Source organism: Vanessa cardui, chromosome 8, assembly GCF_905220365.1.
Source record: "Vanessa cardui chromosome 8, ilVanCard2.1, whole genome shotgun sequence".
NCBI lineage: Eukaryota > Metazoa > Arthropoda > Insecta > Lepidoptera > Nymphalidae > Vanessa > Vanessa cardui.
This window is the reverse complement of record NC_061130.1, coordinates 15,389,401-15,414,087: the sequence shown is the minus strand read 5'-3', so window position 1 is coordinate 15,414,087 and position 24,687 is coordinate 15,389,401. Positions and strand designations below refer to the sequence as shown.

At 41.0% G+C, this 24,687-nt stretch overlaps 2 protein-coding genes across 4 annotated transcripts in view; both read right to left on the bottom strand.

Annotated features, from left to right (window-relative positions):
• Positions 1-353: 353 nt before the first annotated feature.
• Positions 354-7,166, bottom strand: LOC124532115 (syntaxin-1B-like). The gene is made up of 8 exons (XM_047106818.1): positions 6,719-7,166; positions 5,819-5,908; positions 4,497-4,590; positions 3,726-3,977; positions 2,753-2,826; positions 1,832-1,969; positions 1,535-1,645; positions 354-558 (listed from the first exon to the last, which is right to left on the bottom strand). The coding sequence occupies exons 1-8, from the start codon at positions 6,752-6,754 to the stop codon at positions 487-489; spliced, it is 867 nt and encodes a 288-aa protein (XP_046962774.1). The 5' UTR covers positions 6,755-7,166; the 3' UTR covers positions 354-486.
• Positions 7,167-12,322: 5,156 nt separating this feature from the next.
• The window catches only part of LOC124531850 (silk gland factor 3-like), a 60,523-nt gene continuing 48,158 nt past the window's right edge, over positions 12,323-24,687 (bottom strand). Inside the window, exons 1-8 of one of the 3 annotated variants that reach the window (XM_047106404.1) lie at positions 21,061-21,231; positions 17,562-17,609; positions 14,635-14,777; positions 14,397-14,486; positions 14,231-14,312; positions 13,767-14,072; positions 13,295-13,680; positions 12,323-13,189 (exon numbers count right to left, since the gene is read on the bottom strand). In XM_047106404.1, coding sequence (XP_046962360.1) covers positions 12,959-13,189; positions 13,295-13,680; positions 13,767-14,072; positions 14,231-14,312; positions 14,397-14,486; positions 14,635-14,777; positions 17,562-17,609; positions 21,061-21,115 — 1,341 coding nt within the window. In that variant the 5' untranslated portion in view covers positions 21,116-21,231 and the 3' untranslated portion in view covers positions 12,323-12,958. Of the gene's footprint in view, positions 13,190-13,294; positions 13,681-13,766; positions 14,073-14,230; positions 14,313-14,396; positions 14,487-14,634; positions 14,778-17,561; positions 17,610-21,060; positions 21,232-24,687 lie in introns of those variants that run through there. The other 2 variants (XM_047106402.1, XM_047106403.1) reach the window with 2 other exon arrangements.

The window sequence follows — 24,687 nt, the reverse complement described above, 5'->3', positions numbered from 1 at the left end:
AAGTAATTCAATTTAACAATTAATTATTTCTAATTTATAATACGTGACAGTCTGTTCGATGTCAGAACAAAAAGTGAAGTTCTGTAGTCTGAATTACATATTTATAACGAAATCGGTAAATCACTGAATGGTCCCCACGGTATGGTGATTCTTGGTAGCGCTCGATGTTCGGGAGGTCTTGCGAAACAAAGCAGCGACGCTGGCAACAGGTGGTAGCTTCAAGGAATGCATGGTGTGATTATTTCTCACGGTATGGTAATTCTTGGTAGCGCTCGATGTTCGGGAGGTCTTGCGATTATTTCTTAACATACATACGTAAAAGGCAGTGAAAATTGGAATTTAAAATGCGTATGCGTTCTTACAGTAATTTATTAGTAACATGACTAGGTTGTACAATAAATAATTAATTAAGTGCTCCGTTCACTCGCACAACTCCCAGCAGCTCCCACGCACTTCAGTGTCACGCGTAGCTCGGCGCGCCGCGTGTCACGTGTACACCAGCACCAGCAGCACTATGAGGAACCCGGACGCGAGACAAATAATAAGTCCCATTTTTTTCTGTAATAACAAAATTACATTAGGAAAATATATATTAGAGGTTCAAATGTAATATGTTGTAAAACATTTACATATATACAACAGTTATATTTTATCCGGTTAACTTGTTTCAATGGTCTTATGGTTTTAATCGGCGCACTTGAACGCTACATACAGATACCGATCGTGGCTGCACTCAGATTCACAGTAATGTGACACTGTCACATTACTGTGAATCTCATTGATCTAGTAACCCGGTCATGTGCGACCGTATCATCGTGTAAAAATGATGACTGAAGGAGTTTTTGGAAGGTTAGCTCCCTATTGGGGGGGGGGGATTTACCCGCTTCGTTTCATAACGCGTTGCGGCGCCAGTCTGTCTGGCATAGCTTTCTTCTCAATTCTTATGTAAATATTCAAGAATTGTTACTAAGAATGAAATATGTTTTACAATCAATAAAAGATTTTATTAAAAATAACCTTTCCTCACATTGTCATATTATAAATATACATAAAACTTAAGTAATGAGCTTACCTTAACTTTTTTCGAGTTAAACAATTTCAATATTAAATAGTTTAACCTAGATTAGTTTCTCAGCTGAGATGGCACAGAGAGCTGAGATGACCCAGTGGTTAGAACGCGTGCATCTTAACCGATGATTGCGTTGGTTCAAACCCAGGCAAGCACTACTATATATATGTGCTTAATTTGTGTTTATAATTCATCTCGTGCTCGTCGGTGAAGGAAAACATCGTGAGGAAACCTGCATGTGTCTAATTTCATTGAAATTCTGCCACATGTGCATTCCACTAATCCGCATTGGAACAGCGTGGTGGAATATGTTCCAAACCCTCTCCTTAATGGAGGAGGCCTTATCTCAGCGGTGGGAAATGTACAGGCTGCTACTTTACTTCAGATTAGTTTTGGTTAATACTTCTGTGGGGCGTCCCGAAACGCAGAAGTGTTTTGTTTCAACACTAACAGGAGGTGCGCTACCTTCTTCGCCTTCCGGCGGCTGACTGTGCCCTTGAGCAGCTGCTGCCCGCCGCTCTCCACGTGCTCCGTGGCTTGCAGCGCGTAGTATTCCACGCTGTCGATTTGTTCTTGCTGAAAAAAATAACTTATATTTGTTTGGCGACTTTATGATGTTTCTATTTTATTTTAAGAAACACATTATAAGTATTGAATTTTTTGTTACCTAGATAAAAAACATGTATGCTAAAAAAAATAGTGTCGTAGTTGTGGGTTTTTTTTTATGAATCGTTATATTGGTATATGTTGACCGGAGCTCACTTGCACGGCGACGAGGTGCGCGAGCTGCACGAACAGGTCCCGCACAGACTGCAGCGAGGCCTCGACGCGGGCGAGCTCGTCGCGCCGCGCCTCCGCCTCGCGCAGCGCCAGCCGCGCCTCCGCCGTCTCCGCGCGTAACTGTTACGATACGATTGATACGATATTACAAGCGTTACTCATTCATTCTACGATATCCACTTTACTCTAAACACTTCGCTTCAGCTTCTGTAACTTCATAAACTTAAGAGATAATTTAAAAAAAACAGCATAATATCTAAACAGATGTACCTCGCCTCGAACGCTCGTTTATCACCTCTGAATATTTGGTCAGAAATTGTGATTGAAAATCAGTAATGGGTAAAATTAGGCACAGGTCATAAACTAGGAGTAGAAGCTAAGTTAATCTTGTTCGGATTAGTATAATAGTAGTAGTTTAGTAAATATTAAAGTTGGAAACGAAGTAGGGGAAGTGGCGGACTAAAGTTTATTGTTTACATATTGCATCTTACGTCACAACTAATCAAAGTAGAGGAGTGGCCTCGAGCGGGGTCGAGGCGCTATCTTGAGGTTTGGGCGGGAATTATTTAGTGGTCACTGGCTATGTACTCTGCAAGGGGAGTAATACGAATGGAGTAGTACCGGATAAGACCGTGCTATTCTTGCACCGGAATCTTAATATATTACATTCCATAGTTGGTGGAACATTCACGGTTCTTGCGGTAGATACCAGTCTTTTGTATGCCACATATAATGAGTCAACCACGTTAAAATTGATAAATAATAGTTGAATTATACTCTTTTTGAACATACTTAATAAATCTTAGCCCAAATTTACATTTTTATCCATTTTGATTGACATAACAATCTATGAAAACTGGAAAATAATTATTTATGTGTAAGTTAAAATTGAAGGAGACTCACGTTGTCCACAAATAGAGATATGTTATTCGATTCTAAAAGGTGTTCACACTCTTCGTCGGATATTGTGAGATTCGCTGAAAAACAAAAAAAGATATACATCATACTCCTGTTATAAATGTTAGTTGAACTGCGCCTGAAAGAGAACACACGCGCCACCAGTGGAAGCTCGCAAGGCGGTCGACCGCCGCGTTTCTCACGATGAACAATAATTTAACACGTCGAGAGTGAATTTAACGCTCGTTTACACTTCGCTAATGCAACCTAAGTAGGTAACCAGCGATCGTTCACCCCTTGCCGTTATTCAGCTTTATTTCGGAATCATTATTTGCCGTAATAAACTAAATACAGTTACACTGTACTGTCGATCTTTATTAATAAACGAGTTTTTATTTCTAAAGATTTTCTGACGTGTTATTTTTGTGATGCATTAGGTATATTTTTTTTTATGGTATAGGTTGGAAGAGCATATGGGCCACCGAATGGTAAATGGTTACCATCACCCATAAACAATGACGCTGTTAGAAATATTAACTATTCCTTACATCGTCAATGTACCACCAACCTTGGGAACTAAGATGTTATGTCCTTTGTGCCTATAGTTACACTGGCTCACTCACCCTTCAGACCGGAACACAACAATACTGAGTACTGTTATTTGGCAGTAGAATAACTGATGAGTGGGTGGTACCTACCCAGACGGGCTTGCACAAAGCCCTAGTAAAGAACCAAGTAAAGAAAAAATTGAATATACCTACTAAAAAAAAACCTTTACTTAGGTCAGAAGTAAAACGTAACTTGTCTTTTTCACTCGAATGTCAAAACGATCATGTCTGAAAGAGAGCAGTGTTTAACTAATCACGCTAACAACGCTAACAAGTAACACCGTTAGTTTAAAATTCCTATATATCGGTTTAGTTTTGTGGCGATGAGTTTAATTGGTAAGTTGTACCAATATTTAAGTGTCTCAACTCACTGAGCTTAATTTGGTCCTGCAGCAGACGGTACTGGTGGTCGCGCAGCAGCTGCAGCGCGAGCTGGTGGCGCTCGAGCGCGTCGGCGAGGAGGCGGCGCGTGGCGGCGTACTGCAGCCGCGTGATGCGCGCCGCCGCGCCGCGCGCCGACAGCGCGGCCCGCGCGCGCGCCTCCAGCGGCCGCAGCGCCGCGCACGCCCTCAGCCCCAGCGCATTCGACTGCGACACCACCGAGTCCAGCTGATCCTGCAAGTCTGAAGCAAATTTCAACGATTGTATTCACATATTGGACATCGAATATCCCATCATCATGAAAATATTTTTTTGTGTTGAAGAATATTACAAATTAACGTATCCATTTAAAATTATTATAATTAACTATCCGTTACTGTATTAAGGCTATGTTTATTATAAAAAAAAAATAACATTTCCGATTTTACATAACCTCTTTTAAAATTCAACTCAATTATACAAATCTTTAAAATTACTAGTCGTGCCTGCGACTTCGTGCGCATTTCAATTTAACAAAAAATGTTGTTGTATCTTTATTACATCAGCTATCTGCCATTGTAAGTTCCGTCAAAATCAGTCCAGTCGTTTCAAAGATCAGCCGTAATATACAGTCAGACAGACGTAAATATTAAAAAATGTAATTTAGCATTTGCACCGTGTATACTTGATATATATAAAAAAGCAGTTATTTTAATATTGCAAACAGACACTCCAGTTTTATTATATGTATAGACATATAGAAAGATATAAAAGAAACTAACGCTTGTTCGTGTGGTAGGTCGGGTCGGAGTGCAGGCGGCGAATGAGCTGCGTGTTGTGGTTCATCTCGTGGATCCAGCCGCGGATGCCCTCCACCTGGAACGACCGGAGCTTCACTTTACTGTCATTCTATCTTCCGTAACTAGCTCGCTTGTATACTACTGATAATGTTAAGAGGAAAATCACAAGCAAAAGGAATTACTGCGATTGCAGATACATGACGATAATATTATTTGCTATATACTCGTATAGTTACAGATCGTTAATGTTCTACCAAGTGGGGTCCAAGCGATAACAGATATACAACATCAGTCAGTTATTCGCGATCATTGTGTAGGAGAGAAATTGTATCGGAATGTGAGCGACATTGCCGGCCACGTTAATATGGTCAATGCGACGGAGAATGTAACGAAAATTATTAACATGCGCGTAAGGCGAATAACAAGATATTTTGAATCAATGAATCTCCGTATTATCAATTATATTAAATAAAAAAAAATGAATAATTTTATCATAATCAAGTGTAACGAGTATTTTTCAGAAAAAAAATATTCCTTCATTAAGTTGTTATTCATTAGTGGCGCACGTTTGAGTCATCAAATTACAAATCTGTCGCATGTAAACGGTAACACGTCTCGTAACAACCTATCGAGTGGCTGAGATTTGAAGTGACACATTGTAATACGATGATCCCGAGCGCTGCGGAGCATCGGAGCGCGCAGCGTGATGTCATCCTGGATTAATAAAGTTTAATGTCAACAGCTCGTCGCCTTGAGCCGCGGCACTCGCGGCAGGGCGTCGAGCATTCACCATTTAGCGGATAGCGCGCTGGGTCACAATTATTTGAGTCAACAATCAACATGTTACATGCTGCCTTACGAAATCATCTAAGATGACGATAGCGTCATCGTGTAGTCGATACAAAGTACCAATCGTGCAAAACGCAACGCGCCGGCCATATCTCGAGATAAAAGAGAGCGACCCGTGAGGTTGGCATGTGACTAAATTAGAAGTATTTAGGTTAAATAAATGAAACTGTTGTTATTGTATTATAAACGTTGTGCGTAAACAATTAATAAGCTTAATTAACACAATGGGCACACGGCCGGCGGTGCGCGCATTAATTACGTGTGCACCGACAAATGCTTACGTTAGATTGTATTTTAAACTTGAAACTATTTACTTTCCGACAACAACACGGCCGACACATGTGACACTTTCGGTAAAAGTTTCCAAGTTTGCGTATTTTAACCACTCACGTCGTTTCGATAGTTCTTAGACTATATTTCCGTCTTTTTGGATATGTCAATCAATCGAAACTGACCTCTTTGAAGAGGTCGTCGACGTCGACGCTCGATTCCTCCGACGGCACCTCCACAACCGTTTCGTTGTAAACGCCCGCATTGCTCGCCAGCTGAAAACAACGTCAGTAACAGTTCATACAAGTTTCGCAATCGAATAATATTATGTACGTGATGATAATAGAAACAGTATCGCCGCGAGCTACTAATGACCTCCAAGAGATTTATACTTCATTGAGAATATTTAAATAATGTTATAAAAATGCATTTCCATTAAAGTCCATGTATAAGTTTTATCTTGAAAACGGTTACTTAATGAAAGGTAAATATCAGCAGGATTGCGAAGACAAAATATTATATCGAGACTCAACGAGGCGTACAGTCGACATCGGGCACGGTCCCGAGGGCGAGGCGGCGGTGTTCTGTAGGCACACTCGAACACCGCGATGCTCATCTTATCATATTATATCGAATGACAAATAACGCACTGCATCGACTTTAACCTTCGTGTTTCCAAAGTTACCACAAGTGATTGTCGATTTATTTATTAATGCGATCCGAGTGTTGGGTCTGCACTAATGTGTTCCGATAACGAGCTAATAAAGTTCTCGAGCTCATTTGTATATAATTATAACTCATAAATACTGTATAAGTCGTTCATGCGAATTCGATAATGCAGTTCTTGTTTATTGCCCTTTCATTGAAATCTGTATTACACTAACTCTGACGTAGTCGCTTAAAAACTTCCTTACGATTATTATTACTAGTATTGCACTAACATGAACTCTCTCGCTTTTATATTAGTAATAGACTATTAGTGTTTTATGGTCTCATTACGAATCCAAAGTATGAATATCACTTTAACTAATCACACTGTAACGACTCCCGGGAACTCGCGACAGCCTGCCGGCGTTCCTACTCACGTGCCGCAACTCCTCCAGCCGATCCTTGCTCCTCATGTTCCCGTTGTGACCACTGTACCACTGACACTGACTGCAGGTGTCCGGCGCGCGGCGCGAGTCGGCGGCGAGGTGGCGCGCGGTGCGCTCGCGACGGTATCTAATCGCAAACTGATAACAATTGTGATAGCACGCTTACATTAAGGTCAAGCTATTGTCTCGCACTGCAGATGCCTGTTTGCGTTAGCACTTCGGGTATTACGCTCGGAGTTAGCGGAGGAGTTTAACGACTCGCAGATACCGCCTCGTCGTGACGTCTGCACTGAAGTGGGTCAAGTTTTGTAACATATGAACATATTGTGTTACAGAGCCTCATTTAGCCACATTTGCAGTTTAGCTACACCGCCTGATGTCTAACCAACGCTTACATCAGAACTAATTCATAAATCCGAAATGAGAGACTTATTTAATAACTTCAGGCCGCGTTGATTTAAACAGTATATAATTTTGCAAACTTCACGCTTCTCCTTAACACGACGCGGCACCAGTCGGCAGCTCGGCCAGCGCGCGGCAGTTCATTGGCACATTGGCACAGGTCGCGGGCGGCCGCTGGATCACCTCCGTGTCGGTCGGTCGGGCGCTTCACGCTCCAGACGTTTGCTTAGCAATTAGTTACGTAGAAACAGACAACTAATTCCCACCCGGAACCAAAAGTCCGAAATAATTATGTTCGATACAAAATAAAAAGTTAAATGAATAAAGTATGATTTTAACTTGAGATTTTTGTAAATACAAATATCGATATCCAATCGAGATAATAAACTAAATTTAACAATATCCTGTTGCACAATCTCTCTTAATGCTCATTGCTCACAAGCGATCATAGCAGGAGAGGGAATTGACCGCAGTAGGAGACGAAGATTAAACTGCGCTGCATCAACTGCCTCGCCAACCGGAACTGTGTCAGCTCATTTATTTATTTTATATAATAAGATGTGATCTGCAATAACTTCAATGCTCGATGACTTTGTGATCTTAGCGGGCGATTCAGTGATTTTGACAGGAAGTCGTAGTATACGTGTGACATGTATGCGTGAATGGGCGCGATTGTACTCTTGGAGATCTTTCGCCTCCCGCGTTAGAACAAAACTACAGTATCGGCTCTGAGCACGTATTAGATCAGGACACCTAACAAGGTTTTCATAAATTCAATCCTGCACTTTTTATAAATAGTGGGGCTTAAATAAAGTATCAAATATAACATTATTGCAGACTCAATCGTATCCTCAACAATTTTGCTCAGACACAATCTTTGTATTAATCGAAGCGCGTAGTTGATTATTTTACTTAGATAAATAAAAAGCAATTATTCCTCCGAGATCATAGGAACATTGCGCACTCAGTGCGCTACCGAGGCGACCCGATTTCTCTATGAATGTATCAAGTAGAATCTGCGCTAAGAGGTTTCATCCGCACACATCAAGACAACAATATCATCGGACGAGTGCCGACTGACGCGGAGCACGCCGGTCGCCGGATATTGAATAACGTTATCCGAAACTAAATACTCACCTACATCATTGTTTTTATTCGAACAAAATTTTAAATTGGCATTATTTTTTATTCGGCGAATAAAAAGATATGTCAGTAATCTTCTGTGTTTGATTACGTGTAATCGTGTAGAAGATGTATCCGTTTTCTTGCTGACCAACCGTTATAAAACTTAATACAATAACTTGTATAAAAAAATAACTTTAACCTACATAACAGTCGCCGAGAGACTAACAAAACGTAATTAATACTTTTAAACATACTTTATTCTAAATTGTCAATAAAACAGATGGCGTTAGATAAATAACTTAACTCTTAATAATTCACACGTACACAGCTAGATGGCGTTAGTTTCGTCATCGGTTCCCATTGGAGTATTAGACTTCGGTGTACGAATGACTCTTTAGGTCTAGTTTTATTTAAAGACATAAATTTTATTGAAATAAAATAATTACAATATAATGTTTGTTTCAAAGTGTTTGCTTACATTATGCATAGAACGCCTAACGAATTTCAAAATCAATATAGTTTCGATATAATTGCTTCAAATTTTAGTCAGGCGAAATTTACAATAAACTTACGTCATCAAGATGATACAATGCACGGGTGCACTTGCGTGCATTGTAATCTGTTTGTATAATTTTATACGATATAGCCATTTATTTCGTACTAATCAATCAGTTTGGAATGTATATTTATGTGGTAACAGCTACCAAAGAAAACATTTAAAATTGATGCGATTACGTGTGCAAATACATAGAACTGTATTTTTGTATCAAAATATAGTTTACTGCAGTTTTATAACCATATTTGAATGGTTATTTCACAAACCTATATTTTCTGAAGGTACAACTGGTTTGGAATGTTCATGCAACCGAGGAAAATCGGCAAGACGTTCAGTAATCTTATACACGGTGCCGTAAATAGCTTGCGACCTGTGCTTTTTTTTCTTACTTCTTTTTATGACATAGGTAAGTAGCTTCTATAACTGCGCCCTATTTAAGCAGTTAAGCAGACCCTTTGCTTATTTTTACTGTCTCACTCACTACAACTTCAACGCAGGTTCACTACTACTGCAAAAAATAAGCGCGATATATGTTTATAATGATACTAGCATGTAAATACGTTTGTATAGGAATCGAGTCTTAGGGGCTCAGTGGAATCTTAACAAGAGCAAAACGAAAAAACAATATACTTGCCCAGTCTGTCTATTCTTGCGCCCCGACAATCTACGCCCTATGCCTGGGCAGCGGTTCACCGCCCTATTTACGCCACTACTTATACAAACTATTAGTGTAATGTATCACGAGCTGTTATTGTTATTCTGACATGAAGACCGTTTAGCTCGACCAACAGAAGGTGACACGAGGCTTCGCAGGAGGTGATGTTACACTCGCAGTACTCAGGTGCCGTGATGTGACTCACGTATTCCCTCAACCTCAGGCCGGTGGAAACCGGAGGGAGAACGGGCTCAGGTCTAAAAACAGTAGGTACGCTTTTAGACGATAGTCTAACTGCAATGTGTTAAATATCCGATATCCTTCTTTTGATTTTTATTGTAAGAAAAAATTCAATCACATTTATTGGCTCGAACCCGGGTTCGCTTCTGGTCAGGATTTATATACAAGCTAGCTACTATTTTTAATTTTGATGATTTGATCATGCCACACTGTATAGATATCATTTCAGGATTGTGCCCCAATTCGATATTACAGCACTTTAAAAAAACTAATTTAAAATATCTATCCATGATATAATAATATATATAATACTTAATCGTGTATGATATATTCCAAGCAGCAATTATTGCGAGTTCACTCAGGTTGCCACAAAACAAATCCACTCTGTCTGCTATCACATTGAGAGTACGTAACGTGCGCGTCAGTGGTGCTTCCTTGAGCAACTTGGTTCGCCCGGTGGACACCGATAGCAACGACTGTCGATGTCGGCGCCACACATATCTATCTGGGGCGCACAGACACGTGGCTAAGGGCATCAGCATTTTAGACTACACCTCTCAAAATACCTCGCTCCCTCCTCACCCTTAGTTCATTATATCCTACCATACCTAAGACAAATAAAGTTGGGTACATCACCGGGTAGTAAGGATACACTCCATACAGCTTCAGATACAAATATCTAGTAAATTTATTCTGGACTCGCTCCAACATCATACTATATTTTGCTTCATGTGGATTTAGCTGATGACTGAGACGAGAACACTACATCATTGAGCAGCCCTGAAGCATCCCCAGTGACAAAACGGCCCTGACAATCACAACTATAGTTTTTTATAAGAGAGTGTTCACGGCAGCAACATGACTAGATATTTCTTTTTGAGACATTTCATATTTTTTTGACATTGTATCTAAAGAGTTATGTAAATATGTCATCTCAGCCTGAAGAGCATTCACATCAGCCTCATAACCTTGTCTCATCACTTTAACATTCTTAGAATATTCGATATTTTTTAGTCTGAGTGTGTTTCTTTCTTTATAATGTTTTTCATAATTTAAGCAATTACTTCTTGATTTTATTATTTTTTTAATTTTCTTAATATATTTATTAATTTTAACATATTTCTTTAATTTATTTTTACCTAATACTAGACTGGAAGAGCCGGAGTCATCACCAGTCAGATCAATTATTGTGATGTCATTGGTATTGGTGATTGGGGCCACTAAAGAGGCTGCATTTCCCACCAGTTCAAATAGACACTGGGTTTGAGAGGCCTTTAGGTTGAAGCTATTATCTTCCAATTCAAAAATATAACTACTTATTTGTTATAACTACTTATTTGAGGTTAAAGTTGTAAAAAAGTGAACATTGAAACAAAAATTAACTGTGTTATTCGTTTTTTTTAATTTAACTCGGTGGTAGGGCTTTGTGCAAGCCCGCCTAGGTAGGTACCACCCACTCATCAGTTGTTATACCGCCAAAAAACAGTACACAGTATTGTTGTATTCCGGTTTGAACGGTGAGTGAGCCGGTGTATCTACAGGCACAAGGGACATGACATCTTAGTTCCCAAGGTTGGTGGCACATTGACGATGTAAGGAATCGTAATATTTCTTACAGCGTCATGGTCTATGGGTGATGGTGACCACTTACCATCAGGTGGCGCATATACTCGTCAGCCACACTATATCATAAAATAAATTAAAATGGAAGTTGGGTTTGTCAAGGTACGATTAGTGGCCCAGTGACAGACAGGAGTGACGTTCTACGAAATATAGATCCGTTTTCGCGCGATAATTTAAACTGATATTTTGAATTCTATTCTATTCTATACGGAGTTCTTTACAATAAACACAAAAATAAAAATATCACATCTTCCCATTGTACTTTTTCCCAATAATCTTAAATTTTGATGTTTCACGTACATTTTCTCGACCATTTTGCCTCTTTCATTGTTAACTTAACCACCCTGCTGAAGGGAATAATTAAAAGGTAGAGGTTATAATAAGGAAAAATCAATCAGTATAATATTGTTTTATTAAATATACCTTTATTAACTTTATTTTAACACTAACCCTAATAAATATCTATCATACAGAGCTACTGAGACATCGCCCATCTGTGTCAAAGACTTGCAGACGTTATTCTTTAGATAGCAGACATCTTACACGCACGAAAACATCGACAATGATTTTGTCGACAATTTTTATATTGATTGTTATCACAGGACGTTTTACAATAATATTTAAAAATTTTAAAACCTGAACATTTTAAAAAGTGCATATGATTCTGATGTCACACACAGACTGTAGTCGGTCGCATCGAGTGCAGCCACCGACGCGAACCTATGCGTACCGCCACGGGAGCTCGGTAGCGAGACCAGTGGTTCACATCGTTTATACAAGACAAAAGTGGCCGAGTTTATGGCGTGTTATTTATTTATGTTTTCTAACGATATTAATTAGTTATTCGACCTGAATAATGTGAGTGGCAATTTGGACTCTATTTAAACGACTACTAGACCTTATCCTGTATCAGTGAAATTTGCAGTACATGCCGTTACAATATTTACTCAACGAGTGGACGCCGCGAGGGACAGGGCACGAATGAAAGACATCGTCATCTATCATGTTTTATTACAACATATAGATAGTTTTCTACACATCCACCTTACATACGCGTTATGCGCTAAGTGATATGGGTTCTGTACACGGCGGAGACCGCCTCACATAAATAGAATTCACATTATAATATAAACTTACGAGCTAATGCGCTACGCTATCTCTTACAGCTAGACGCGTCGCGCGGCCTGTCAGTCGCTGCAGGCGTAGCTGGGCTGGGTCCGGGGCGGGGCCCGTCTGGGCCTTCCTACCTCCACCGGTCAGGAAACGGAAGCTGGTCATTCGTTACGAACGGTACTTTTAGAACAACCCTCTCAATATTGCTGGTTTACGCGACGCTCGTCCGGTCAAACGACAAAGTATTATTGACATCCCGTACCAGAGGGAGCGCCGTAAACGTGAACGTACATCGTCACTTTCTGAATATTTAATAAATTGGATTTTCTTCTTCCATCACGATCCTTCCACGGGAGCTGCCCCGCGACCCTCACGCCCAGCTACGTCTCGGCGAGTCACGGCGCCGCCGGCGAGCGCCGTCGCGCCGCCCGGGCGCGGGCGCGCGACGCGCGGCGGACTAAGTCTGTATGTACACTGAGTCTGTACAGGGCGGCGGTATTTACAAGATATGTGTCGGTCAGTCGCGCGGCGGGCGCGCCAGCAGCGCCAGCGGCTGCAGCGCGGCCGCCTGCAGCGCGGCGTGAGCGGCCGCCGCCGGCCCGTGCGCGTGCGCGTGCGCGTGCGCCGGCAGCACGTGCGCGTGCGCCGGCAGCGCGTGCAGGGGGTGCGACAGCGGGAGCAGCGAGCCGCCTCCGCCCGGCGACGACGCGCCGCCCGCCTCGCCCGCCGGAGGGTTTATGCGCTTCTCCTGGAAATAGCGCGGGACTCCGGTTAGTTAACGCATCGCGAGAATTTCCGCCGTCGTGATCTACGTCACGTATCGGTGGGTCGGACGGAACCGAAAGAGACGCACCTTCTGCCTACGATTGCAGAACCAGACGCGCACGACCTCCTTCTCCATGCAGAGCGAGTCGGCGAGCGCGGCGATCTCCTCGCTGGTGGGCTTGGGGTTGTGCAGGAAGGCCTTCTCGAGCGCGACGCGCACGCCGGACTCGATGGAGGTCCTCTTCTTGCGGCGGCGGCCGACGGCCTCGGCCAGCCCGGCGCCCAGCGACGCTCCGCCCCCGCCGCCGCTCAGCGACGAGTCCGCGTCTTCCAGCCACTTTTGCAGGAGCGGCTTCAGTTTGCACATGTTCTTGAAGCTGAGATTTAGCGCCTCGAAGCGCGAGATGGTCGTCTGGGAGAAGTCGTTCCCGTACAGTTTACCCATGGCGAGGCCGACATCGCCCTGCGTGAAACCTGCGAACGATGGCAGCGATTAGACGTCGTGCGGAGGGACACGCGGTAAAGGAGTCGGTGCCGTAGCTGGGTGCTAGCGTCCTCACCGAGTTTGATCCTGCGCTGTTTGAAAGTCTTGGCGAAGTGTTCGAGCTCCTCGAGGTCAGCCGTGTCGTCGGCCGGGTCGAGCGCGCGCGGCTTGTGCGCGTGCGCGTGCAGCGGCGAGTGCCCGGCCTGCGTCTGCGAGTGCGGGGAGTGCACGTGCAGCGCGTGCGCGTGAGTGTGGGAGTGCGCGTGCACGTGCGCGTGGTGGTGGCCGTGCGGGGAGCGCGCGCGGCCCGGGCCCGGCGTGTGCGGCGTGAGGAACGCGGCGGCGCCGGGGGGAGAGCCGCGAGGAGACGGTGACCTCGTATCTGTGTAATGACATTTTATGTTATTAAATATTCTCAATATAATATATCATTATAAAAAAAGGCATCGTGTGTAAATTCTCCGTTGTCTAAATAGAAAATATAAATGGATAGAACTCCTTAATCAGTACCGGAATAGGTCAAAACATAAAATGCCTTACCAACAGTGGGCTGTCCGGCGTTGGCTCGCGCTTGCAGTTGTTGCAGCTGCTGCGCTGCAGCCTGCGCTACGGCTTGCTGAACCTAAGGGGATAAAATAATGCCCATCGTAAGACTTTCCTTTACCCCTTACAGTACATACAGCGGAGACATGTATAGCCGACTTACTTGTGTGTGTAGAAGTAAAGAATGTGCGCCGTGTTGGGTCAGCAGTAAATGCTGCAACTGAGCTAAAGCGTTGCCGGCGCCTGCCGCACTCTGCGGAAAGGTGAGGAAATTAGCTTTGTCTTTTTTTTTTAATTCTTTTAAATTAATCCAGGCATATTTAAAGTATTTTCTTAATGTAATATTTATATTAAAAAAAATTGGATGCAAGTGTTAGTATGGGTGGGTCAGTTATACTTACAAGCACGGCGGCGGTGGCGGCCGACGCGGCGGAGACGGCGGCGGCGTGCGGCGCGGGCGCGCGCGCCATGGGCAGCGCCAGCGACGCGCGCTCGTCTCCGCTCGTCTCGCCCTCGCCTTCGCCCTCGCCACTCGCTGAACCATCTGAAAATACAACATGAACAATTTTAGTTTTGAATATTTTTTCCTCTTCAGTTCTATGTGAAGTTACAATCGGGTCTGAAGGAAACCCAAATCAAAACTGTTACAATTGTATTGTACGTAGCAGCAATTTCAATTATTTGTATGAAGTGATTGATAGATTGATGAGTTTTACAATTAATTAGTTTTGAATATTTAAATTGATGTCATCATAAATTTAAATATTTAAAACTAGCATCATTGGCTAGTGACTAAATTGAATACTGACAAACTTACTGATATTGGCAAAACTAAATATTTAGTGAGCTCTTATTCGTGGCGTTTACGTCGTGTAAAGGGAAATAGGGTCTCTCAGGTTGTAAATCAGACGCACGCTCAATTTATAGCATCCAAGTTTGAGTTTTCCTCCGAGAGTTGCTCAAACAGATGGCTCTACCGGCGCGCTCGCACAGTGCTCCGAGCATCGAATACTCAAATCGACGATAATGCGTTACTAAATGTCAATTGTTTTTTTTTTTAATTACGAATTTTCAAAGTAATGATTTCGACTAATAATGTTTGCAAATAATGTATCATTGGTTAAGGTATAAATGAGTCTCGTATAAATTTCAAATTGGTCTTCGTTTTATTTGAGCCGAGATGGTCCGGTGGTCAGACCGAGTGATTCTTAACGGAAGTTTGTGCGTATTGTGTCGTCACAGCAGCTCGGGCTAGCGCCACTGCATTTGTGTTTATAATCTAACTCGCGCTCAGCGGATGATGTCGGGATCGAACTCGAATGCATTTAAAACCCTCATTGAAGCTGCGCGGAAAAGGCTCTAATCGTTCTTGTTCAAAAAAGTAAAGAAGTCTTAACCCAGCTGTGGAATGTATACTACTGTAAATAAACGAAAGAATGAAGGATAATGAACGAAGAAAATGGATCGTTTCTAGTCTAAAAACTACTGTGAAAGTATAATACAGTAGGGTGCGGGATCTCGATCGGCTCTCGATCGCAACCGGATATTGGATGTAAATGCTGCCGAGCGGGCGCCCGCTCACCCCGCCCGCCGCCCTCGCCGAGCGGTGCGATACATGTGTACATTATGTACGTCTTACGTATCAAATTACATTAATCGATATTTCAACAGTTTAAATACATTTTTAAATCATATCAATTGTTATCACTGCTATTCACAAATTATTTATTTATTTTATGGAAAAACGATATACTAGTTTCTAAAGCAAGTTGAAATAATTTCATCGTAATTAATACTTTTCAATACATGATACGTCAGCGGCTAGTACTGATTAATGCTATAAAATATTGTAATGTATATTTGATACATAATTATTTATACAAAGCAGCGTTTTTGCAAATTACTAAAGTTTTTATAATAGCATGGGTCGGTATGATTACGGCTCCTTCTGCGTGTCCTTTGTTTTAGTAGCTCTACATAAACTGTCGTTTGTTGTAATATTGTGATGTATTTTGACGTGCATTGTCACTCTCTTCAGTTTCTCTTCCCCCGGCGCTATCAAGATGTATCGCTTCCTCTCGGCGGGTCGTCAGTCGTCAAAGGGTGAAGGTGCGCCGTTTTTTGTCGCAGAACGTGCGCCGAGGTGCGCGAGCCGGGGCTAATCCCGCCTCGGCGCGTGCGCAGCTCCGGCGTCAACCCGTTCGCTTTCAATGCCGAGCCGACGTGACTCAACCCTTGCGAGTGCACCTTACGTTTTATTACGAGAGTATTGTACTTTTGTTGTAAGTCAAAGATTAGGGAGCAAGTAGCTCTCTTTTTATATTTATAAAGAATTATTAATGATCGAACTCTCGTACGCTTCAATGCTTTTGTTACTTAGTTATGTTTTATTCATGCACTGGCAAATAAAGCAATGCGTGTTATTTTATTACACTTTAATTACCCATTATTTCTTTGATAAGAGCGTGTCTCTTGTAAACCACATATCATTAATTTTAAGCATCTAACTCCATATAGAATACAATTTATTTAAACGACTTTCATAATAATTATAAATCAACTACAATTTACTAAATTAGGTACACTCGACGCGACGCCTGACTTCAGTCAGATGTTTCGTTCATTAATATAAATCTTGCTGACCTTTAACGCAACATAAACTATTGAAATATTCAATTTGTGTTAACGGAGCGGACAGGTACACTTCAGTAAGCTTAATAAAAACTTTTATACTTGAACTTCAAAGTTCAGAGATGGTGTGTACATAGTATATGTATATCTATATTATATGAAATCAAATCGCCGAACATTCATGAGCTGCGAGCTCGGTAAATACGCAAATAAAATACTATTATAGTAACGAGTAAAGTCAGAGACACAACTAAAGTCGATGCGGTTTCAGTCAATCGGCAAACCCGTTCCCGATGACGATGGTCGGGTCGCCATCACTGCGGTGCGGTATGCTGTGTACACTGTACTCAAACATGAGCAGTACTATAAATAGGCGCTCAGGAGTATTCGTTTGACTAGGAAAGGTCCTATTTGTAACTTGTGTGATCTATTGTTATTACTTGTAGAAGTTTTACTACTTATTTGAGAGATTTATTACGTTTAGCTGCTCTATAATAACAATTTGTGCTGAGTTCAATCTAAGTTATTTTTAACATTTTAAGTTGAATGAGGTGACTGACATTTTATTGTAAGCTTGTGATGTGTACCTATTCTTCGCTAAAGATCCTAATTAAATAAAATTACGTCGGTAAGTGGTAAGTGTCGACCAGGCTACCGTGTATGACGCAAATATATAATGGCTACATTGTATGCTCACCATGGCTGGGAGGCGGCGAGGGCGACTTGATGAGATCTCCCGACTCTTCTGAAACAAACAACAACTTAATATTAGTCGGTCGTAAAATATAGCACCGCGATCGATACGGCGGCTGCAACCAAATACTTTCAAGCGTTGTATTCAGTTTTTTTCATTAATTTAATTTATTTCAGTTAACTTGTATAAAACAAAACCGTTCATTTGCAACAAATAAAGTAATCCACATTGTAAAATTTTATTGCCTTATATCTAAGAATATTAATTTTCAGAATCTATTTCACAAAAAACGACAAGTACCCAAATTATTAAGTCTTTACAAATCACATTTTTCATTCAAACTAAAAGCAATCAGGTTTTACTTAGAAATTATATATTGTTCGATTGTGATTTGTGATATAAATAACATTTTATATTTCCTAGTCGTGAGTGTTCGTCGGAGTGAGCGCCGGGCAGAATGTGCGAGCCGTCTCGTAATCCGCCGGCCGGGACACGCGTCTTCAGGCGCTCGGTAATCGCGGGATTAGCGTTGTCGATGCTCCGTATGACTAAATATCACATGCACATGTTACTCCATACATGTGTCGATAAACTTCGTTTTATACGAATTTCTTAAATAGCATAATTTTTTTTTTCGATTTTACAATCGAGTTACTTGCGGATTTTATTCGACAATATAATATGGGGTCACCCTTATGACTACATCGGCATAAAATGTTTTTGGAAGTACCGCAGAGCGGATAATGAGACTAAAACAAGTAGCAGTATTAAGCCCTGCCCGTGCGCGCTGACTCGGCGCGTGTAGCGCGTCAGTGTCAGCGGCTAACGAGATTACCTAATTAAGCTAATTAATCGGATAACCGGTGGAAGCAGTACGGGCTGACCGCACACCGCACGGCTGAGGATAATCTCAAGGCCGCAGTTAAGTTGGAAGCTATTTAATATCCCACTCTGCAACTTGAGACTTTCCGAATAGCTCATTATCGAACGCTACATGCTCGACAACTTATACAGCAAAACGGAAATCATAAATCATTAGTAATTAAATATGTAATTTTATTATTGTCTAATATATTTCATTAATATTAAGTACTATTAACTACACAATAGAACTTATTGACAGCTCATATGCCAGGCGGTTATAATAAATAAATTTTAGAAGTTCTTCAAATTAAGCATTAGATGACCGAGGCTGTACTGGCTTCAGACGAAGAAATAACTCTGGAGATTCGATACTACTGATAGTTTATATTATAATTCTAGTAGTAATAACACTATTTTCGAGTGTAATTGTTTTCAAAATCGAATCAATAATTTAATAATATTCCCGCGAACAGACAGAATATAATTCCATTTATTTCAAATATTATTTTATAAGTCATTGAATTACTAGAGTAAGTGATGTCAGAAATGTATACTGCTCTCAATTTTAAAATGTCTGAATTAACCTTTATAATACAGATATTAAGTCATCGATTTAATCGTTTCAGGAGTTTTAATAACTTCAAAATAGTCAGCACATTGATTCTATAATACAACAGGCTTTTGCGTCAATTTAACAGCATCGCTTCTATTCACGACACACGCAAAAGCCTTTGCAGAACCCGAAACCTTTGTGAAAATCATATAAATCACTTTATTTCTAGAACATTATTCTATACAATCTCTTCTTTTTCATGTATTATATTTTATTTATTTTTTATGTAATTTATATTTGGGTTGTTTATAAACTGAGTTACTAATAATTGAATAATTAATATGAAAATCTCTTATTTTAAATGCCTTCAATTTTCTACTGTAATGAAATATTAACTTTGCTATGATGTGTGTGTCCTCTCTCTAAGGAAGATTAGCCTCAGATAGGAAGCTTTCAAAATCAGTGGCAAAGCTTTGTATTTAGAATCTTATCACGAACCGGAAATAATTTCAGTAGAATACTCATGTCGATCACTCACTCATTTTGTGAGCTAAAGTAAATGATTCGCTAAACATCATTTTCTGGTAAAAATACTTGTACTAGAAGACTTGTTTCATTGTTGAACAAGGCGGTTCAATCGTGGGAGCGATCAGTACCTGTGGATAATCCAAGCAAGTTACTGTCCCAGCTAAAAAGGATTTACGTCAGCGCCTGTACATCACGAAGGCTCTATTCAAATATCCGCGAGCCGGAGACGAGGGATCGACGGCAATAAAAAAAAGCGATCTACGTCAAAAAAACATTAAAAAGGCGCAGCATTGTATTGGTCTCTTATTGAAACGTCATCGCATTTTTTCCTCAGATCGCGCACAGTCGCAGAAATCGCGGGGGTGTATCGAAAGGGAATATATTTTTTAATCGCCAAAAAAACTCTCGCAGTTGTCTATTTTTTACATTGGCGGATTGAGAAATCCTTTTCCATTCTATATCCTTCTAATATTACGTTGAGACGAAAAAAGAGTAAGTTTTTATAGCCGTGGAGCGCGCTGACGTGTGAGTCTTCCAATTCGTATTTTAAAACGTCGTAGGCGATTGTTATTTTATTACGAATATACCAATATGCAATAAGATCTTTAGTATGACTGAACTATTACCAAATAATTACTGTTAATAGCTGCTTTCAGTCATCCTAAAGTACTTTTAACGCTCTCCTGAATAATTTAAAAAGTCAACATGTGTGGAACATATAAGTTCATATAATATTGAAATGAAATAAAGTTCTCTAATTTTTGAAGTCTTATCGCATGAATCTTTAATTTAATTGAATTAATAAAGTTCTTATAAATTACAGACTTATAAATTTTAATCTTGTGGATAATCATTGGAAGCTCTGTACCAAGCAGAGAAAGCCTCTACTAACTCAAAAGCGGTGCTACGGTTGGAGCCCCAAATCGTATTTGAACATAATTATATTAACAACCGTTTGTTTTTATTTCGCTCTGACAATTTCAGTATTAAACCATTTCCAAAAAAAAAATGATTCTAAGCTTTAGTAGACTTTAAATTTTAAGGATTTCAGCAATCAAAATCAAATCAAAATCAAAATATACTTTATTCGAGTAGGCTTTACAAGCACTTTTGAATCGTCATTTAATATATATATTTTTTATATTAAGTGAAGCGACCATCGTTTCAAAAAGTAGGTTCTACCGAGAAGTACCGGCAAGACACTCAGTAGTTACTCTTTTTTAAAGAGTTGTTTGTAAATAATGAAACGTTGATGAATGAGTCGTTATATCAATCTTTGTAAACTTCATAATTTATTTATTAACGAGATCCGTGAACGTGAGCTCAATGAAATAGAAAATACTTATACTATATCTAAATAATAACAGGCCAAGAAATCCAAATAATCTAACGTAATATAATAAGTAATAAAATAAGAATGTTATTGAATGTGAAGTACATCACTTGTATTTTATGTAGTTGCAGATCAGATTTATCACGTAAAGTATGTTTATAGTATCGAACTAGTGATGTAATAAACATCAACGATGCAATCCGCGAACAAGCAAAGCTACTTACGATAGGACGCACAGAAGGAGCGCGCGGAAGCGCGCACGCAAGCCTGTAACACCATGGTCGCCGGTCGGAGCTGCACTCGCGATACGCGATACGCGCACAAGCACGACAGAACTGAGCGGTCGCTGGTCGCTCTCGGCGGAGGTCTGCGCGAGACTGCGACGGCGCCGGGCGGCGGCGCTCGTCCGCGCCGAGGTGCCCCGCCCCGCCCCGCGCGTCGCGCTCCGCCGAATTAAAAATTTTAACTTTTTTGTACGAATCCGTTTCTTTTTCCGCCCTTAGCGCATTTTTTTCGCGCGCCTCGCCATTATTTCGATTACCTGAGATGATTTTTTTCGTACGTGATGCGAGTTTAAAAGCTGTTTAATTTTTTAGGAAAGGGGAGCGACGGGTTCGGCTAACCGATGCGCGAATTCCGATATCGGGTTTGATCGAAAAAAGCACGTTGGAATCGGTTGAGCCGCGTGTGCCGAACGGATCCTCCGCTGCTCTCCACAAATTGCCGAAGACAAAAAACTCAAACAACGTCGGCCTATTGTCGCGCGAGCTATTGTTGCAGAGCGCAACAGCACAACAGGCAACAGTTAAAACATTTCAGAAGTCGTTTCCTCGCTTCGACAATTAATGACTTTCGAGTTGGACGCAGTCGGGTGACATACGAGGTGAGCTCGTGCGTGGGCGAAGACATTGAAATGTGTTTATCGAAATTCACACGACGAATTTGAGTTTCGTTGAGTTCGATTACATTTCTGTAACATTATGTGGATTAATCGTAATAAGATGAACTAAAAGTAAACTTTAAACTATTCATTACCCGATCACGTTATAAAACAAATTATGAAATATCGAGGACTAAGATTGCAACGAAGAACATTAAATTAATTTCTTTCCGTCGACGTTCGGCTAGAGTTTCGGACACTTCCAGACTTAGCGCCCATCGGCGAGGCTGACATCTTTGTGATGCTAATGTGCGTAAACATGTTCGTCGATCAAACGTTCGCGTCCGCTCCTCCGCCGCCCCCGCGCCACTCAGCTCCTGGCTACTTCGCTTTGAACCACTTTCCGCTCATGCATCGCTATTGGAATGCATTTACGTAATGTGGCCGCTGTTTGTTTAGGCGCCAAGATATTGCTACTTTGAATAAGAGATTCGACCTTTGTAGAGCTCAATAACGGCTCTTTGAAAGCTGAACAAACTATGTTTACGAAAGCGGTTGCGAATACAATGAATATTATTTCGGGGCGCGAGGCTCGGGGACGGACGTTCTGGCCCCGACGAGGCGTAGCTTTATGGGTCAGTGTCGTAGCAGTGAAGTGGTCAATTAGCATACAGTAATAATATCAGTAGAACAATCACATGCACTAGTGCTACGTGAGCGCTACGTGCGTAGTTTGGTGCTACGAGACACTTGTTTCGCCCCCACATACACCGAGCTTTAATTAAACACGCAACAGTAAAGCAAGGGTTGTTCGTGTGCCATAATGTGAGTAATATCATCGCAGATTGGATATTAAAATATCAAGTGAGGGTGGGCGGCGAGAGCCGTGCTAGTTGTTTCTTTCTAAATGAATTTTATTAGGTTCGCGCGGCGCATAATAAATACATAACTAATTTTGTGATTTTTTTTTATGAGAACAAGAATTTATGGTTTTCATTTTTTATGTTTCAACTTTTGCTTGGTTTAGCCTAATCTAACCCAATAACAATGTTAATTCGACTGTTTAGGGTTTAAGTCAGTATGTAACACATTGATTTCAAATTGGTGAGTTTTATTTTGTAACATTCAATTAAACATGACGTGTTCGGCGTTCCGGAGTGATGGAATTCATGTGTCAAGTCGCCGTGACTTACACACGTAATGTACTTCATTGATAAGGTATTGACAATATCGAAATCATAAACCACCTCAGTCTCTACGCAAGTATCACAGTTTGGGTGTTGTGCGAAACATCTTGTATTACAAAGTAATAGGCATGTATGAGTGTGCGATAAAAGGGGTTCGGGCCGGATTCAGTCATCCCCGCGGCGTCTACATATTTTATTAGCTCAATAAGCGTCGCCTACATCTGCTGACCTTCGGCGTCCGCGACACCGTTCTGTGTCAACTGACCCTTTATAAGATTTACAACGCGAGTGTTGCACAAGAAATAAATTACACGGACTGCCTTACAATAGATACGTACGTGACGCGTCGGCGGCCGATCGAACATTGCTATTGAAAATATAATCAACAGTAAGTTATGCTAAAATAGCGCGGACGGTGCAATCGTGTGAGAGTGTGAGACTCGTTGGCACCTTCTCGAAGAGAAACGACGAACGCTCGTAAAGTACGAAGCGGATAAGAATCAGCGCCGGCCGCCGAGACGCCGCGGAGGGCTCCGTGCGTGACATTAGCGCCGGTGACATTTAAAACCATTAACATATGAAAAAACATTTCGTTGTAAATAAAACATCATTCGTTTATTAATTTGAAATATACTTCAAATCGATTGAAGCGATTACGAGGCGAATGTTTTTATAAAGCAATTTTCAAGTTGAGCGCACACATGACGACACGTTGTACGCAAACATTTGTTATTTTTAAGTTGGAAATACCCGTTGCGACAGCGATCCAACAACTCAAATACGTTTGTGCTTTGACACACCGATATTTAAATTACTATGTATGTCTCAGTTACTCGATGTAATCCCTTCCTGCACGAGCTGACGCGTTTATTATTTCGTGACACGACACGAATCTGACGATAGTTAACAAAATGCCTTTTTATAATTACCTCGTCTAATCACTTCGGCGCAGTCCGGTCGGCGACATAGTATTTTAGTCGTCGTGTCAAGGTTAATTATCTTTAACTCTAAATTGCCTACGTTTCGAAAAACATTACTTTGACTACGCCACACCATACATATATAGCTATGAGCTACGTCGCCCATTCTTCGGACTCATACATTATTTTTAATTCATTAACAATATTCTATCAACGTAGGTTAGGTCGTTGTGTACCTCGTAAATATCTACAGCCCCGAACCCGGACCGGCCAGCGTTCTCTTCCATTCCCCGTTAGTATTGAGTGTTGATTCGGTTTATCACTCTGATAACTAATTTCGAAGGTACCTTGTAACGGTTATCAATAAACAGTCTAGTTTTAAGTGGATAACGATTATGATAAATTAAAATAAGACCACACGTAATAGGCTTATGTATGCCACATGTACTTGTAATTACAGCTGAAGTCTTTATAAAATAAACTTATACGTATGTCCCAAGTTTCAATTGCAGGGGAAGAAAAGTAAGTGTCGGTTAATAGCAATGGAACTCACACTCCGCGGGACTGATCTGGCCCAACCGAAATACTGTCCTGTCCCGCAGTCTCAGTGGCAGGATCGATGCCCTCCCCGGGGACCGCTGCGGTGAATTTTACAACCCGTTTTAGAAATTTTAAACAAGATGTATTTTTAATTTCTAGGAAAATAAGAAATATACTGAATGATTGATTTAAAGTAGTGAATTAAAGTATTTATGACAAACACACGTTTGTCTCGCAATAAAAAGTAGAATACTTCTGAATGTATTTAATCCGGGAAACATAATAATGGTTTCCAAGTGAAGCCGGTCGTTACTCGTCAGTGAA